The 17,388-nt window shown below is 68.8% G+C and overlaps 2 protein-coding genes across 5 annotated transcripts; one reads left to right on the top strand and one right to left on the bottom strand.

Annotated features, from left to right (window-relative positions):
- Positions 1-243: 243 nt before the first annotated feature.
- Positions 244-11,159, top strand: DBN1 (drebrin 1). 3 transcript variants are annotated; one of them, XM_086851843.1, is made up of 15 exons: positions 256-428; positions 4,602-4,657; positions 4,758-4,870; positions 5,002-5,076; positions 5,154-5,300; positions 5,462-5,539; positions 5,632-5,783; positions 5,927-5,990; positions 6,115-6,174; positions 6,330-6,444; positions 7,593-7,730; positions 8,741-8,872; positions 9,870-10,432; positions 10,511-10,613; positions 10,696-10,888. In XM_086851843.1, the coding sequence occupies exons 1-15, from the start codon at positions 343-345 to the stop codon at positions 10,764-10,766; spliced, it is 1,953 nt and encodes a 650-aa protein (XP_086707969.1). In that variant the 5' UTR covers positions 256-342; the 3' UTR covers positions 10,767-10,888. The 3 variants fall into 3 exon arrangements, with proteins under 3 accessions (XP_086707968.1, XP_086707969.1, XP_086707970.1); XM_086851844.1 differs by lacking the exon at positions 256-428 and adding an exon at positions 489-508; XM_086851842.1 differs by lacking the exon at positions 7,593-7,730 and having other exon boundaries at positions 244-428; positions 10,696-11,159.
- Positions 11,160-11,675: 516 nt separating this feature from the next.
- PRR7 (proline rich 7, synaptic) lies at positions 11,676-12,708 on the bottom strand. 2 transcript variants are annotated; one of them, XM_086851850.1, is made up of 2 exons: positions 12,291-12,708; positions 11,676-12,188 (listed from the first exon to the last, which is right to left on the bottom strand). In XM_086851850.1, the coding sequence occupies exons 1-2, from the start codon at positions 12,592-12,594 to the stop codon at positions 11,773-11,775; spliced, it is 720 nt and encodes a 239-aa protein (XP_086707976.1). In that variant the 5' UTR covers positions 12,595-12,708; the 3' UTR covers positions 11,676-11,772. The 2 variants fall into 2 exon arrangements, with proteins under 2 accessions (XP_086707976.1, XP_086707977.1); XM_086851851.1 differs by having other exon boundaries at positions 11,678-12,161.
- Positions 12,709-17,388: the final 4,680 nt, after the last annotated feature.

The raw sequence follows: 17,388 nt of genomic DNA, 5'->3' as shown, positions 1-17,388 counted from the left end.
GGCAGAGCAGAGCCCAGGCTGCGGGATCCCGGGGGCGAGCTGTGTGCGGGGGCGGCCCGGGGCGGGGGCGATGCTGCCCGCACCCCCGGGCTCCCGGCTCGGGGCCGGGCGGCGCGGCCGGCGGGGTGCCCTGGGGGCGCCCCGGGGGCGCGGCGGGGGCGGGGGCCGGGCGGGGGGGCGGAGGGGAGGGGAGGGGGGCCGCCGTTCGCGGCGCTAGGACCGGGCGCGGCGGCGGGCGGAGCCTCCCCGCCGCTCGCCCCTCCGCCCGGCCGCTGCGGCAGTGTCTCGGAGGCGGGCAGGCGGCCGGTCCCTCCGGTCCCCCGGCAGCATCCCGGCCCCGCCATGGCTGGCGTCGGCTTCGCGGCGCACCGCCTGGAGCTGCTCGCCTCCTACCAGGACGTGATCGGCGAGGACAGCCCCACCGACTGGTGAGCGCGCCCGCCGCCGCCGCCCCTTTGTCCCCGCCGCCGCCGCCGCCGCCGCCGCCCTTTGTGCACGGAGCCGCCCGGTAACACCGGCCGCGCCCCGCGCTGCGCCCCCCGCCGTCCCCGGGAGCCCCGGCACACAAAGGCGGGCGGGGCGGCGGGGGGTGTGCCCGGCTCGCCGCCCCCGGTGCCCGCACCTGCCCGCCGCACCGGGCCGGGGCGCGGTCCCCGCTTTGTCTGCGCCGGGCCGGCACGTGCGAGCGCCGGGACCCGCCGGCCCCGGGAGTCCCCGGCACGGCCCGCTCCGACCCCCAGCCGGGCAGCGAGAGCGGGGAGCGGGGGATTTCGCGCACGGCGGGGAGGGCCCCGTGGGGCTCCCCGGTGCTGGGCCCGCCACCGGTTCCTCGCCATTGTCTGGAGCAGGAGCCGCGGGCAGGGGCGCCCGGGGGACGGGGGATGGGGAGGAGATCGGGACGCCGCCAGCCCGGCCCCGGTTCCGACCGGCCCCACCGGTATCCCGGCAGCGGGCGGTCCCGCCGCCCGGCGGAGCGAGGCCTGAGGCCGCGGGGGCACCGAGCATCCCCCGCCGGTCCCGCTACCCTCAGATTCCCCTAAGCTCCTGAACTGCCACATCCCTGGGCACTCCTGGGGGGTCGTGGTGCGTCGGCCCGGGATTGCCCCGCCGGGCCGGGATTGCTGCTGAGTCGGGGAGGGGAGCGGCTCTCTCCACTGGGACCCCCGGCCGCTCGCCCTGCGCACCCCGGTGCGGGGCACCCGGTGTCGGGGCCGGCTGGATCCAGGCCCGCTGCAGGGAGCATCACCCACTGCCAGCCCACCCGCATCTCCCAGCCCAGCCGGGCGCCGGGAGGCTGGCTGGGGCCATCTGCCCCGCCATCCCCTCCCTGCTCTCCAGGGTGCCTCCGGCATGCAGGATGAGAATGCTGCCGGCACGCTGGGGCGCATCTCGCTGGGCAGAGCCGGGGCGCTGGACGGAGCGGGGTGCTGGCTGCATGCTGTGCATGATGCTTTTGGTGGGGGGCGGACGGGGGGGGTTACTGTGCGCCCACCATCCAGCCAGGGGCACCCACCGCCCCTCCGGGATACACCCACCACCCATCCGGGGACTCCCACCTCCCAGCTGGGCTGCACCCACAGCCCAGCCGGTCAGATGGCTACGTCTAAGCAGGTCCCTGCTCTCAGGACAGGGCTGTGTGGGCCTGGGCAGGTCCAGGTCGCCGGCAGCCCCCCGGGGGTCTCCGGAGGGCCCCACAGTCCCTCTGTCAGCCCAAGGGCGCTGTGGGCAAGCGCCGTGTGTGTTGCCGGCCAGGCGGCAGCTGTCAGCCCTGGGTACATCTCGCTTCCCGGCATCCGCTGCAAGGAGCCGTCCCTGCCAAAGCTGCTGAGAGCAGCAGAATCGGTTCCCGGGAAGGCGAGTGCCGGTGGCGGCTCCCCCTCACACACCTCCAGCGCTGATCCCGGCCAGGCAGTGATTCCCTGCCATCCCCATCCGCGGGGCTGAGTTTGCTCCATCGTCCCCAGTCGCTCCGTCGTCCCCAGCCACTCAATCCCATTGTCACCGGAGTGCCTGGCACTCCGTGCCCGAGGGAGCAGCATCCCCTCCGCAGGGCCCGCTGCGGGGCTGAGGGATCAGGGGTGATGCTGGTGGGGCTGCATCGGGCAAGGTGATGATGGGGACAGTCCCACGGGGAGGAGGGCCCAGCCTGGCTGAGCCAGGGAACTGCTTGGGAGGACACTGTGCCAGACCCTGGCCCTGGGCCGGTAGCGGGGAATAATACGCTCTTGCCCGGCTGGGATCCCTCTGTTTAGTCTGGGATTCCCCCTGCTCCAGCCCGGTCCTGGAGGGTCCGAGCATCCCCTCCCCCTGCCCGGCCCCGCGAAGGCTGCTGGGGCCCATTACTCGATCGGAAAGGAATTTGGTGCTGCTTTCTGAGCACGCCGACTCCCTGGAGCTCCCAGCCACATTGGAAACACATGTGCCGGGGCTGGGGCGGGAGGCTGGGGCGATGTGAGCCCTCCCTGGCCATGGCACGGGGGGTGGGCTGCCGCGGGAGCCCCGTTCTGGCACCCGGGGATGCCGCTCTGCCCACTCCGGTGAGCGGCGGGGCCATGCGAGGGCAGCGGGGCTGCGGTCTCTGATTGGGGTGATGAGGCATCCTCAGTGGAGCCCCACGGCTGCAGGGAGCCCCCCCGGGCTGCTCGGGGCATCTCCACCCACGGGTGACCCACATACCTGGAGGCCGGGGGTGGGAAAGGGCTGTATGGGTTGGGTGGAGGGATTAAAGCCCATGGAAGCGAGGTAAGCAACGCATGGTGCTGACAGCACCCACTGTGACACAGCTGGTGCCCACTGCTGGGGGTTGTGGCGATGCTGTTGGGCTGTGGGTCCCTGGGGGCACCCCTGGGGATGCTGCTGGCCCCAGCATGGCTTCCCTGTCTCCTGGAATGGAAACCTCCATCCTGGCGTGGAGTCAGGCTGTGCTGCTGAGCTCTGTCCACAGCAAGCCCCATCTGTCCTGGGAGCACCCCTGGGTTCAGGCAGCAGCCTTGTGCTCAGATACCACCCAGCACGGCAGGGTTCTGGGGAAGAAAAGCAGGCAGTGGGTGCCCCCAGCACCCACAGAGCTCCCCAGGCAGTGATGCCGTGCCTCTGCCCTACTTCTTTTCTCCTGTCTGCTGCCAGCTGTATCCCACCCTGCCAGCTTCCAACCCGCTGCCCTGGGCTCCCCCAAACTGCTGCCGTCCTCTCCCGTTCCTGGGGGAGCAGGGGCTGCATTTGCCACCCTTCCCTGTCACAGCCATCTCAGACGGCACTTTGCAGCTGTTCCAGGCCTGGAAGCTGGCGCCGGCTGGGGCGGCCGATTAGCGGGATCGGGATGTGCGGATTAAAGTCAATCTTGTTGGTGCAATTATCTGCGGCTCCCTGCCAGGGGCACGGGGGGCGGCGGGTGCTGGAGGCAGAGGGAGGCTCTCTTCCTCTTAGGCACCTGCCTGCTTTCCCCCTGCTTTTTAGTTCCAGCCGTGGCCCTGTTTTGGGGGTGGATCTGCCCGTAGGAACGCTCGATTCCTGTTCCCCAGGCTGTGGATTGAAGCTGCAGGCTTGAGTGAGGACGGCTTTGCTCGGCACAGCGGGGATTTTGGGGCTCTGGGAAGCGCCGTGCGGGCACCACCAGCCGAATGCTGATCGGCAGGGCCGCCCACCCGCGGCGGTGCAGGGATGTGGGGGATCCAGCACGGGCGGCCCTGGCTTTCCGGGTGCAGCGCGTGACGGTGGCAGGGAGGTTTGGGTGCCTGCCAGGCCCCGCAGGTCCCCACTGCCTGCCTGCCTCCCCCGCTCCCCTCCACTAATCACCTCGTCATCGGGGCGAGCTGCATCCCAGCTGGGATGGGGGGGGTTGCCATGGTGATGGAGGATGCTGGTTGCCTAGTGACATCCATCCCCTCGCCCACCCGCCCTGGACCAATTTGGCATGCGTGGTCCCCCCTCTGTTGCTGGCTGTGTGCCTCTGGGGAGGTGCTGGCTGGTGGGGGTCCCCACGGAGCCCCCAGAGGGGCTGGCCAGGGCATGGTGGGAGCGACAGGGGGTTTCCCATCAGCTGGGAATGGTTTCCAAGGAACAGTCTCCATGACGGCCCCATCACACTGGCGGCTCATTGATCTGCTGCTGCTGGTGCTCCGGCGTCCTCCCCCAGCCTGGTGCCTGCTGGGCTGGTCGCTCACGCAGCCGGGCACGTGAGTGGACCCAGGTCCTTCCTGGGGCACAGGGTTCTCCCCAAACCTGGTCAGTAGCGGGAAGGGTTGTGAGGGGACAGGGATGGGCGAGCAAGTTGCTGTGAGACTGTGTTGGCTTGCAGCACGGCAGTCAGTGCGTCCCTGTGCCCAAGTGACTCTTCTGTCCCCAAACTTGGGACCCTTCCCCAGAGCTGCCACCAAGGGTTGGGGAATAGGCCCTGCCCCACATCCTGTCTGCCTTGCCTGGCAGTCTGGCTCTTGGTGCCATTGATGGACAAGGGGTTGTTGTGGCTGTGGCTGTGTGCTAGTTTTGGGACAAGCAGCCAGACCCCAGGACATGCCCTGACCTCAGTGTACACAGGACGAGGAGGTTGGGGGCTGCCCCACGCTCCTCCTGGCTTTGGCTCACCCATGGTATCTCCCCAGGGCCCTCTACACATACGAGGATGGCTCTGATGACCTGAAGCTGGCAGCGTCGGGAGGTAAGGTCCTCTGTCCCCTCCGCCGGCTCGCCTGTGCCGGTGTTTCCCCTGTCACCCGTTCCTGGTGCTGGGTGCACGTGGGCTGATGGTGCTGTGCCAGGTGGAGGTTTGCTGGAGCTTTCTGGCCACTTTGAGATTCAGAAGGTGATGTATGGCTTCTGCAGCGTCAAGGACCCCCAGGCCGTGCTCCCCAAATATGTCCTCGTCAACTGGGTGAGTCTGGGGGCCGTGCTGTGCTGTGTCCACAGGGATATGGCTGGGTGTGAGGGAGCTGGCAGTGGTCAGGGGCTGTGGGCCACAGTCCTGCTGCCCCTCTCAGCTCAGTCCCTCCCTGGCTGCCACAGGTGGGTGAGGACGTGCCGGACGCCCGCAAATGCGCCTGTGCCAGCCACGTAGCCAAGATTGCCGAGTTCTTCCAGGTGGGTGACGCTGGGGAGGGGCAAGATGTTGCCAGGGCACTGATCCTGAACCCTGATGGCTGCTTGCACACCCCCAGGGTGTCGACGTCATCGTCAATGCCAGCAGCGTGGAGGACATTGACCCAGGGGCCATCGGGCAGCGGCTCTCCAACGGGCTGGCCCGTGTCTCCAGCCCGGTGCTGCACCGCCTGCGGCTGCGCGAGGACGAGAACGCCGAGCCCGTGGTAATGGCCCCATGGCAGCGCCGGTGATGGTGGCGGGATTGGGGCATCCCTCCCGCCCAGGGCTCCTGTCTGCTGCAGCCCCTCACCCCGTGTGCCGCTGTACTGTTACCCCCCTCGCTGATCCCAGCCCCTCCACCCTCCCTGCCTCTCCTCCGTCCCAGGGCACCACTTACCAGAAAACTGATGCCACCGTGGAGATGAAGCGGCTCAACCGGGAGCAGTTCTGGGAACAGGCAAAGGTGGGATACGGAGGGACAGTGATAGTCCCCAGGGAGCGGGGTGAGCTGCTGGGCAGCTGCTGGGCAGCCCCTTCATTCATCCTCCCCACCAGAAAGAGGAGGAATTGCGTAAGGAGGAAGAGCGGAAAAAGGCCCTGGATGCCCGGCTGCGGTTCGAGCAGGAGCGGATGGAGCAGGAGCGGCTGGAGCAGGAGGAGCGGGAACGGCGCTACCGGGAGCGCGAGGAGCAGATCGAGGAGCACAGGCAGGGCTGGGGTCGGGTGGGACGTGGGTACAGGATGGCTGCACACGTGTTGTGAGTGGCTGGGTGGGCACGTGGGTGTCCCCCCCAGGGTGGGGTTGGGGCAGGAGCCGATGCCCAGCGCCTCTCCCGTTTCCCCGCTGCAGGCGGAAGCAGCAGAGCTTGGAGGCGGAGGAGGCCCGGCAGCGCCTGAAGGAGCAGTCCATCTTCGTAAGCGCCACGGCGGGACTGGGGCCAGGATCGGAGCTGGGGCTGCCACTGGCATTACCCCCAGGGAAGGGCTTTCCCCAGCTGGGTGCCCGGGGCTGGGAGGTGATGCTGTGTCTCTTGCCAGGGGGACCAGCAAGATGAGGACGACAGGCAGCAGTTTAGGAAATCGGAGTCAGAGGTGGAGGTGAGTGCGTTGATGGCCGTGCCCAGCACTGATCCTCACTCCCCATCCAGCAGTGCCCACAGCTAGCTGAGAATGAAGCTGTGGGTCACATGGAGGGTGGCCCCACAGCCCCAGGCCACTGGGGTGGTGAGGCTCAGCCTCGCCCATCCCCACAGGAGGCTGCTGCCATCATCGCTCAGCGGCCTGACAACCCCCGGGACTTCTTCAAGCAGCAGGAGCGGGTGGCATCAGGCAGCAGCGATGCTGTCTCACCAGGCAGCCACAGGACAGGTGAGGGGCTGCAGGGGGGCTGTGGGCACAGGGGTGGGCACCAGGAGACCAGGGCCCAGGTGAGTGCAGTCAGCTCAACGGGTTGCAGTGGGATGTGGAAAGACCAGGGATGCAATGTGGGGAGGGGATGTAGCCTCTGCCATCACTGGCACTGTGGTTCTGGGTGGCAAGGGTATGAGGATGGCAGGGGACATCCTGCTCTGCTGTGCCACCATCACTGCCACCATCACCGCCACTGCCACTGCACCTCACGTGGCCCCTGCAGCTGGGGCAGCTTCTCAGAGGCTGGATGTTAGGTTGTCTTCAGCAAAATGGGGCTCACCCTGTTTCCTGTTGGGTGTTGTTCACTCTCCTGTCATAGCACTGTGCCCGCAGCCAAGTTGGCAGCGTGGTCGGTCCATAAGGGTGGGCAACTGGAAGTCCAGGGATGGCTTGGGAATAAATCCCATGGTGACAGCTGAAAGAGGCAGGAGAGAGTGAGGCAGATGTGGGGTGCTCAGCGTGCTGCCAGCTGGCAAGGAGTGCCCCATGGAGAAGCTGGGCTGCCCCATAGCCTGGGGCCCAGTGCTGGGACTCTTTTTGTGAATCTAGGGAAGGACTGTCTGTCCTGGTGGGTGCCTCCAGCCATGGGGCCGTGTCATGGTGCTGTGCTGGGGGGCTGTGCCGTGGGGCTGTGCTGGGAGGGAGCCTGTGACGTGTGTTCTTGTGTGGTGTGCCATGGGTTGTGCCATGGGCTGTGCCGTGGGGATGTGCTGTGGGGTTGTGCCGTGGTGCTGTGCCTCGGGGCACTGCTGTGGGGTTGTGCCGTGGGTCGTGCCGTGGGCTGTGTGTTCTGGCCATGCCGTGGGTTGTGCCGTGGATTCACGCTGTGGGGCTGTGCTGTGGCTGAGCAGATAGTTGGTCCCACGGCCGTGTCCTGGCCTCTCTCCCCACCTGGCCAGGCAGTGCTGCCTCACATCCTTCTGTCCTGCTGCCTTTCCATCCTCTTGTCCTGCCATTCTCCCACCATGCTGCCTTCCACCCTGCTGTGCTCCCATCCCGGTGCCCTGGTGCTCCAGCCCCGCCATGACTGCGCCGAGCAGGGACTGACCCATCTCTTTGCTCTCTCTCTCTCTCCGTCCGTCCGTCTGTCTGTCTTTCTCTCACAGGTCGCCTGCACTGTCCTTTCATAAAGACAGCTGACAGTGGACCACCTTCTTCCTCCTCCTCCTCCTCCTCCCCCCCACGGACCCCCTTCCCCTATATCTCCTGCCACCGCACTCCAAATCTCTCCTCTTTCTTCCCATGTAGGTAGCTGGGAGCTCCCGGGCGCGCAGCTCCGGGGGTCGAGCCGCGGGCAGCTGCCCCCCAGCCCACCCAGCCCCACGGCACACCGGACCGGCAGCGGCGGCAGCGCGGGCACCCCGAGGGGGACGGGCACCCCGAGGGAAACGGGCACCCAGGCGGGGACAGTGCTCCTGCTGGGGCTGGCCCCAAGCTGGTCACTGTGCCCCTGGTGGGGGGACTTAGGGCTGGCTGTGCCTGGAGAGGTGGTGGTCCACAGTGGGATGGATTAGACTGTGCCCATGGGGTAGAGTGAGCACAGGGCAGGCTCTGCCCGTGGGGCAGCTGTGGAGAGGACAGCTGTGCCCTGGATCGTGCAGCAGTGTGCCCATGGGGCAGGGTTGGGCAGCGTGGAAAAGGCTGTGCCAGAATCCCGTGCTAATGGGGCAGAAGGGAAAGGGACATCTCTGCCCTGGACCATGCAGGTCTGTGCCCACGGGAAAGCATTTGGCAGTGTGGAAAAGGCTGTGCCAATCAGGCAGAAGGGGATGGAACATCTGTGCCATGGACAAGACTGCCAGACTGTCCACAAGACAGCATGGAATGGGAAAGGCTGTGCCCAAAAATGTGTGGGGCTGTGCCAGTGGGGCAGAAGGGGCCAGGTGGTTCCAGGGGCCGTGTAGGGCTGTGCCCCCACAGGCACAGTTGACAGGGCACAGAACTGTGCCCACAAAGGCTGTGCCAGGGCACAGCCGAGAGATGCGTGAGCAGAGCCAGTGTGCACCGTGGCAAGTATGGGGCCACCTGTCCCCTTGCCCAGGAGATGTGGGGACTGAAACTCATGGGGGTGGTGGGGACACCTGGAGCCTCCACCCCACCACCCAGGAGGGGACGACGTGGTGGCAGGTACACAGTGACATGCGCTTGGCAGCTCTCAGCTGGGTTGGTGTGGGGCAGGAGCAATGCTGGGGTGCTGGTTCCCCTCCTCAACGTGGGCAGCCCCCCCACACCACCCCATCTCCCTTGTCTGCAGGCAGCCAGTCGGACGCCTTCCGCAAGGCCTCGGCAGCGGGCTGCAGCCCCTGCGAGTCCAGCCCGGCCGCCACGCCGCTGGGCGAACCGGGCACCCGCGCGCCCGCTGACCAGACGCCGGCAACGCCCAAAGGTGGGCGCAGGGCTGGCGCTGCCTCCCCCTGCCCAGGGCTGCCCGGTGCATCCCCACTGCAGCCCCCTCGATCTGCTGCAGCCCCGCCAACCGCGCTTGCATGGCTCAGTGCATCCATGCTGTCCCGCCCGCTTCCCCTGGCATATCCCGCCTGCCTCTGCTGTGCCCCACAGCGCATCCCCGCTGCAGCCCCTTGGCTCTGCTGCAGCCCCTGCAGCTGCCCATGCATGGCTCAGTGCATCCATGCATCCCTTGGCATATCCGCTCTATCTCCCCCAGCACGTCCCCGCCGTACCTGCTGCTCTGCGCCGCTGCATCCCCGCCGTCTCTGCTGCATCCCCCAGTGCAGCCCCACCGTCATTGCTGCATCCCTACCGCCTCCAGTGCATTTTCTAACTCCAGTGCATCCCTGCTGTCTCTGCTGCACCCCATGCCATGCATCCCCCCGTCTCTGGTGCACTCCCCCTGTTCCGTACATGCCGGCCCTCCCTGCTGCATCCCCCAGGGCAGCCCTGCTGTCTCTGCTGGCTCCCCCAGTGCGATGCTGCCCAGTCTGCCCCATCCTGCTGTACATCCTTTCCAGGGCTGCTGTATCCCTCTGTGCATCCCCTCTGCCCCACTGCATCCCCAGGCCACCTCAGCCAGCTCTGCTGCTGTCACCATGTGTCCCTGCTGCATCCCCACGAGCCCCTTGGAATCCTCTGGTGCATCCCAGCTTTCCCTTCTCCATCTTCTTAGGGCACCTCTCCCGTTCCTTCCACAGCCCTTTCTCCCTCCTTTCCACTCCCCAAGGGACCACCTTGTCCCTCCCCGTGTCCCCTCACTTCCCAGTGCATGCCACAGTCCCCTCCCTGCCCAGCCACCCCACCCATCCTTGCAGCATTCCCCATACCATGCCCGGTCCGAAGGACTCCAGATCCCCCCGAACTGCATCCCTGTCCCTGGTGACCCTCAACGAGGTTGTTCGTCCCCACTGACTGCTGTCCCCTCCTTGCAGAGTCCCCCAGCCCCAGCGCGCAGGAGCCCGGGCCAGCCACGCCCGAGCAGCACTGGCCCTTCCCAGGGCCCGAGGACAAGGCCGTCGAGCCCCCCGGGGACGAGCCCAGTCCCAGGCCAGTGTGGACAGCGGGGGGTGATGCCCTGGGGGACCTGGTGACCCTGGAGCCCACCGAGCCCTCCCTGCCACCTGTGGCTGACGAGCCCCAAACTGGGGAAGCCCCCAACCCCGAGAGCCTCATCGACCTGTGGCAGAGTGACGGGGTGACCCCCCCAGCTGCCTGGCCCCTGCCTGCTGCCCCTGTCCCCGAGACACCCCCGGCCATGCTGCCTGAGGAGGGGGCCCTGCTGAGCCTGGATGAGCTGCCTGAGCCCCCCGCCACCTTCTGCGACGCGGAGCAGGAGGATGAGGATGAGGAGGAGGCAGCTGGCGAGGGAGAACCCCAGTCCCAGGATCTGGGCTGCCAGCACACGCCCCAGGAAGACACCCCGGGCCGAGAGACACCCCCCATCACCAATGGGGAGATGGCCCCCAAGGACGGGACACCGGGTCGTGGGGAGCAGGTGAGAATCACTATGGGGAGAGGTCAGGGGGTGATGGGTGGCTAGGGGGGGTCCTGACAACCTGCCCCCACCCCCCAGGCCAGCGAGGGCTACTTCAGCCAGTCCCAGGAGGAGGAGGTGCCCCCCTCCGAGGAGCTGTCGGCCAAAGCCCCCCAGCCCGTCTTCTACAACAAGCCCCCAGGTGAGTGAGGACAGTGAGGAGGGGGAGTCTGTCCCGCTCTGGGGCACCCCAAGCCATCCTGACCCCTCTCCCTGTCCTCCAGAGATCGACATCACGTGCTGGGATACAGACCCTCTGCCCGAGGAAGAGGAGAGCTTTGGGGGGGCCCTGTAAGCCCAGGCCCCGCTGCCGGCACAGGCAGCTCGCCCCGGCCGGCGCGGGGCACGAGGGGGCTGCAGCCGGGGGCCGGGCCCCCCTCACCCCTCTGGGGCCCCGCAGGATGAGGCCTCCAGGTGGCGGCCGCCCCGCTGCAACCCCGCCCCGGGGCACCTTTTACAGCCCCCCCTTCTCCTCCTCTCTTTTTTAAGTTGTCGGTAGGAGCCGTGTCAGCCCCCCAGCCCTCCCTTAGCAGCCCCCCCCCGGTACCCCAGCGCCCTTTTGGGGGGGACGACACACGCTCGCATCCCCTGCCCGGCTGTGGGACAGGGTCCTCGTTCTCTTCGTGCCCCCCCGGGAGCCCCCTCAGTACTTTGCACGAGTTCAAAGAAAAAAAAAAAAAAAAAGAAATAATAATAAATGAATATGGCAATAAAGTGACCCGACCGAGGCAAGGCTGCGGCCAGCGGCGTCCCCCCCACTCCCCAAACCCCGGGAGGGAGCTGGTGTGGGGGCTTTTACCCCTTCCCCACTCCTTCTTTGCTGGGAGCCCCATCCTCCCCTGCTTGGCCCCTGCTTGGCCCCTCTCCCCCCATTCCCCCCGGAAACTTTTTGGAAAGCACAAGTTCTGTACCGGCGGTGTGCTCATGTCTGTTAATAAATAAAGCGTCTCCCACGGGGGCTGCAGCCTGCTGGGGCAGCAGGGAGGGCTGGGAGTGGGGGGCTAGGGCTGCCTTGGGGAGGGGGCAGTCCCACCATGCCAGCCCGCCAGGAGGCAAACCCGAGCCACAAACTTTTATTCTCAAACTGTAACAAACAAAAAATTTAAGAAACAGAGCAGAGTCCGGGTCCCCAGCGCCCCCGGCCATGGGGGGGCCGGCAGGGGCCAGACGGGGAACCAGCCCCTTCCGCGCCGGCGGCGATGGCCCACGCCGGGGCGGGTGTCCCTGGGGTGACACGAGCAACCGAAACCCCCCCACCCCCCCAGGTGCATGGCAAGGTCCGGGCGTCCCCCGTGGCCGCTTTAGACAGCGGTAGTCCTGCCGAAGAGGGGCATGGAGACCGGGAGGTGCCAGGGTCCCGTCTCGTAGGTGTCCCTGCTGCTGAGCTCCGAGTCCGTCCAGCTGGGAAACATGCGTGGGGAGCACTCCTGCTGCAGGTAGAGGTCCGGGCAGGCAGGGCCGGGGCTGGCTGAGCGGGGCAGGTGCAGCGCTGAACCGTAGCCGGCGTCCAGGAAAAGGGGTTTGTAGCTGGGAGGCTGCTCCTGCTTCTCCAGCCGCTCATGGCTCAGGAAAGGGGCGTTGATTTTGCGGTAGAGCCCCCGCGTGTCCATCAGCACCTCGCTGTACGGCGGGGGGGGCTCTGCCATCAGCAGTGCCTCCTCATAGCACGGCGGCTTTGACAGGTCCGACTCTGCAAGGCAAAGCCCCCCCCGGACCCCTGCTGCCGTCAGCGCTGCGCCCCGGCTCTCGCGTCGTATCCCCCCCAAAACAGGGGGAGGCACGTGCTCCGGGGATGCGAGAGCCCCTCCCTGCTCCTTACCGTGCCGGCAGCTCCAGGGCCGGGGGGGTGGGATGTGGTGGGGGTGATGATGGTGATGGTGGGGGTCGAGGCGGAGGCGGTGGGGGATGGCGATGCCGGGGGGGCTGCCCCCGTAACCCTCGTAGTGCAGTGGCTCCATCTCCAGCGCGCGCAGGCTCTGCTCCCGCAGCCGCTCCTCCTGCTGCCGCTTCACCCGCCGCCGCAGGTAGCTGCAGAAGCAGCACAGCAGCACGATGAGGCCCCAGATGAGCCAGAAGCCCGCGAAGCAGGTGAGGAAGGTGTAGGTGCCCTGGGACATCACCATCTTGGCAGCCGGCCCCGGGGGGGAGGCCCCCGCCTCTCCCTGCCCTCGGGATGGGGGACGGGATGCTCAGGGCGGCGGCAGGGTCAGGGAGGACCCGATGCTGTCAGGGCCGCCGAGGGCATCTCCCCGGGCCCGTGCCCGGCGCCGTCTCCTCTGGCCCGCGGGCGCGCCTGCCGTCAGGGGTCCGTCCTCGCCATGGAGCTGGGGGGGGCCGGAGCGGGTGGGTCAGGCCTGGGTGCGCCGGGCGGGCGGTGGGGCGGGGGGCCGGCGGGGCGGGCGGCGGGGGGACGGGGCTGCCGGGGTCCCGCTGCCCATCGCTGGGGGGGGACCGCCGGGGTGGGGGCCCTGCAACGAGACAGACGCGAGCGTGAGCGACTCGGAAACGTGGATGCCCTGTTCCCATGGTGACTCGCTCCACATGCGCCGCAGCGCCTGCAGCCAGGGGGAACCGTGCCTGGCACCCCATGCACCCCCCCACCATTACCCCCGTGGATGCAAACCTGCACAGCCCCCCTAGAATCGCCCACGGCACTGCTGAGCACCCTGGGGTGGGAGATGGATGCTGCAGTCCCACAGCATCATCCTCAAGATCACGGGGTGCCCAGAGGGATCCCCTTCTCTTTGCCCACCCAGTGCACCTTAAATGGGCTGCTGAGTCCAGGCAGCTCGTCCCGGTGCTGCCACACAGGAGGGTGACCCGGGGAGAAGGAGGGACGAGCAGAGGCGCCGCACGTGGCGCTCACGGGAGCACGTGCACCGAAGCCATCGCTGGCCTGGCAGCCCCTGGGGATGGTGGCACCCCAGCACAGCAATGCAGGGCCAGGGCTGGTGGTGATGGGAACCATCACCTTCGCCCTTCAGGCAGGGTGACAGCTCGGTCACATCCAGCCGAGCATCAAATGTCAACCGTGTGTGCCAGGGGCCCGTCCGCTCCTCAGTGAGCAGCACCCATGGGTGCTCACAGGCAGGCACGTAAGCACCCGTCAGGATTCTCATTATCGTGGTGTGGGAGAAAACGGGCTCGGCAGCAGGGAGAGGGTGAGCCTGGAGCGACGGCAGCCGAGGGTTGGGTGACCACGGCGACACCATCACTCCCTCGGAAAAGGGCGGAGGGGCGCGGGGTGCTCCATCAGCCCGCGGTGCGGGGACACGCTGCTGGCAAGGCACCACGGCAGGGCCAGCGGGTGCTGAGGGTGCCGGCGGGGCCGGAGGCCCGAGCTCGGCGGAAGGAAGAAGCGATGGGGAAGGAAGGAGCCGGGGGCCCTGACCGCGCTCCGGCGGGCAGCGGGGGCTGCTCCATCACGCAGACAAACGCGTGGGCTGAGGCAGCGCCGGGATGTGGGTGTTAGGGGAAGGGGTGCCCTGGCTGAGGCCAGCTCGGTTCGGGCAGCGCTCTCCACATCGGCTGCAACAGGCTCCGCGCCGGCAGCCTGGGCATCCCCGGGGAGGAGAGGTACCGTGCGGGAAGGGCCGTGGGTCGAGCCCCGGGATGACGGCCGGGGGAACACCGGGAGGCGGTGCAGGATGGGCTGGCGGCGCCGCGGACCGGGGGCGTTCGCAGCTGGGGCGTGCGGGGGGAGCGGGGCTGCCGGGGACGTGCGGGCTGGGGGAGGAGCGGGGCCGGGCTGGAGACACTCACGCCGGGCGGAGAGCGGAGCGGCCGCCAAGCCGGGCCCCGCCGGTAGCCCGGGGCCGCCCCGCTGCCCCCGGCCGCGGCCTGGGCCCCGCTGCCAGCGTCGCATCCCTGCTCGGTGCCTCCGGGGAGAGGGTGACACGCCGGCGGGGAACCTCCCCGCTCCCCGTGCCGGGCGCGGCACCCCTTCCTCATCCTCCTCCTCCCCCGGGGCGCGCGCCCGCCGGGGCCGGACCGGAGATGCGCGCCCCGGTACGCGCCGCGCGCCCCCGCCGCGGCCCCCGGTGGCGGCTCCGCGCGCCCCCGCCCCGGCCCCGGCGCCCCCGCACCGCGCAACAGGCGGAGGCGCCGCGCCCGCTCCCTCCGCGGCTCCCGTTACCGGCGGCGGCGGCGCACGTGGCTCAGGCGGCGGGCGGCGGCTCCATAGGGCGGCGGGGGAGGGGGCCCGGTGCGCGCCCGGTGCGCGGCACCGCCGCCGCCTCCCGGCGCTGCCTTTGTCTCCGGTGAGCGCTCCCGCGCCGCCGCCGCGCGCCGCCCCGCCCGCCCGGGCTCCCGCCCCGCCGCTCCGCCCCGCCCTCGGCTCGGGGAGGGATCCGCGGGCCCCCCGCACCCCCCGCCCCGGGACCCGCCGCCGCTCGGGGGCTACCGGCTGGGCACGGGTACTGCCACGGGAATCCCCCCCGCCGGCCCCGGGGAACGGCGGCGGGATGCCGGTGGCGAGAGGGCCAGGGCATCCCCGGGGGCGGCCGCGGGAGCCCCACGGGGCGGGGGCCGGGGATTCCCGGGTAGCGCCTCCCGGTCCGGGTGGGGTGAGGGCCCCGCGATGCCCGGTGGGGCGGTGCCACGGGCTTCCACAATCGGTAGCCCCGCACTCGCCCCGGAGGTACCCCGGGGGTGCTGCCACCCGTTCCCCCGGTGCCATCCCCAACCTCCTCAAAGGGTGACAACTGCGTGCTCCCGGGGTGACGGCCAGCACAGGGCCACAGGCAGGGAGGGCAGCCCAGCCGCCGCCAAGACCTGAACAGCCCCTGCCACATCCCGCATGGCCACTGCAGTGGGACACGTGGCTCTGCAGGGCAGGGGTGCCAGCCTGGCCCCCAGTACAGCCCGGCACCGAAATGGCACTGGGTGTCCTGGGGTCACCCCGCTCCCTTGGGCGCCATGCCCCCAAGCAGACCCCTCGCCGGCCTGGGCTGGGCAATTGTCCCTGAACTAGGGCTCCCCCAGTCATTGGCCATCGGGTGCTTGTCACCAGCTCTTCTCTGCCGTAACTGAGGCCGGTGGTCGTTGTCCCCCATGGGAGACGCCTCTGGCTCCTTCGGACTGCGCCAAGCTCGGGGTCCAGAGTGCCCGCTGTCCCTTCGCTGCGCCCTGGGGCCGTGCCAGGAGCGGGGCAGCGAGGTTTCGGGGAGGAGCCGTGCCAGATGCGGGTGGGCGATGGGTGTGGGTGCCCCACGCAGGCCACGACCCCGCCGCCGTTTCCTCCCCGTGGGCAGGGTGGCAGGCGCCCGCTGCGGCTGCACACACGGGCATTGTTCTGCCGGGGCCCGGCCGGAAGGACTTCCTCCATCCCGGCCGGGGGATGACCTGGGGAGTCCGAGTGCTGGCAGCCCGCTCCCACCACAGCCGGGCATAGCGGCTCCGGTGCCCGGCCGAGCCCGACCACCTCGCTCGCAGCAGGGCCGCAGTGGCCACGTGTCCCCCGGCCCCCTTGGCCCTAGCCCCGACTCACCTTGCTGGAACTCTCCTCCTGCGATCCGACCTCACAGCGCGGCCACGGCAGCCGGGCACTGCCGGCTCGGTGGTTGTGGGGGTGCCCCAGCAGCACCCAGGGCGGGCAGGGGGCTGCGGCCATGCGGGGGGGCCGGGGTGCTTCCTTGAGGCATGGGGACCGCAGGGACGGGGGGCACGGAGGGGCCCACGGGCATCGTCAGGTCAGAGCAAGGGCGGGCGAAGGGAGCCAGGCCTCCGGCCCCGCCAGCGCCGGGGGCCGGGAGCTGCCTTCCCCTTCCCCTTCTCCCCACGGCGGCGGGGGGAGGCAGGCGGGGGAGCGCTCCCCGAGCCACATGGTGGGCTGGAGGAGGAGCCGTTGCCCAGGCAACAGCTGAGAGCATCCTTCACCCCTGAAAATGGTGTGCAGAGCTGCTGCCACAGCCCCACGGCGCGGGGCACTGCTCAGGACCCCCACAGCTCGCCTCTGGCCGTAGGGTCCAGGTCCACACGCTCCAGCTCTGGACATAACACCAGCATCTCCTCACCTGCATGCTGCTACCCCCCAGCAAGGACAGGGATGGGGATGAGACACCCCGCAAAAGCTGGGGCACCACTGGGCAGGTGGGAACAGGCAGAGCCACTGCCCTGCCCTGCTCAGGGCTAGCCACGGTTCTGTTCACACCCCAGCTCTGCCCCACAGCCACCCTGTACCTGTGACAGACACACAAACACGCTGGTGACCCCAAGACCTTGGTGCCAGGGTGCCATGACCCAGGCAGTGCCAGCAGGGCGGCACAAGCATCCTGCCTGGTGCGTTTGGAACAGCAAGCCCCAAGCAGTCCCCATCCCCCCGCCTGTCTTCCTTCCTTCCATGGCTGCAGAAAATTCCTGGATTTTACCCCAAGATGCCCCCTCTGAGTGTGAGAACTCCTCCTCGGCCCGCTCCCATAGCAACTGTTCCCTAGCTACCCGGCCGCACTTGCTATTCTCATCCCAGTGCAGCTGCGTGTGGCCCCCCCGCGCTGCGCACGAGGCTGTCGCCGCTGCCACCAGCCCCGGACCCCAAAACCACATGTCCCCAGCCAGGCTGCCCCCCTTTGACTGTTTCACCCCTGGTGACCGTCCTGACCCTCACCCCGTGTCACCCACCTTGGAGGGGCTCTTCCTTGGGCTAAGGTTCCCATTAGGTTGCCACAAGGTTCCCATTCATGGTGGCCCCCCTGAAGCAGTAATTCACCATGACCAGAGGGCAGCAGGACTCTGTCCCAGCCCCACAGCACACCTGGGACAGCCCAGGAGGGGCTGTGCTGGGCATGGACATGCCCCAGAGGGGACCACAGCAGGCACAAGCGTCCCAACAGCACAATGCCTCATACCTGTCGTGCCCCGACACTGACCCAAAACATGCAATAGAAGACACTGAGGGTCATCTGTGATACTCAGGGCTC

This window comes from Cyanistes caeruleus, chromosome 15, assembly GCF_971803275.1.
Source record: "Cyanistes caeruleus chromosome 15, bCyaCae1.hap1.1, whole genome shotgun sequence".
Lineage (NCBI taxonomy): Eukaryota > Metazoa > Chordata > Aves > Passeriformes > Paridae > Cyanistes > Cyanistes caeruleus.
The sequence above is the reverse complement of the archived record's forward strand: the minus strand, read 5'-3'. Positions and strand labels throughout refer to the sequence as shown.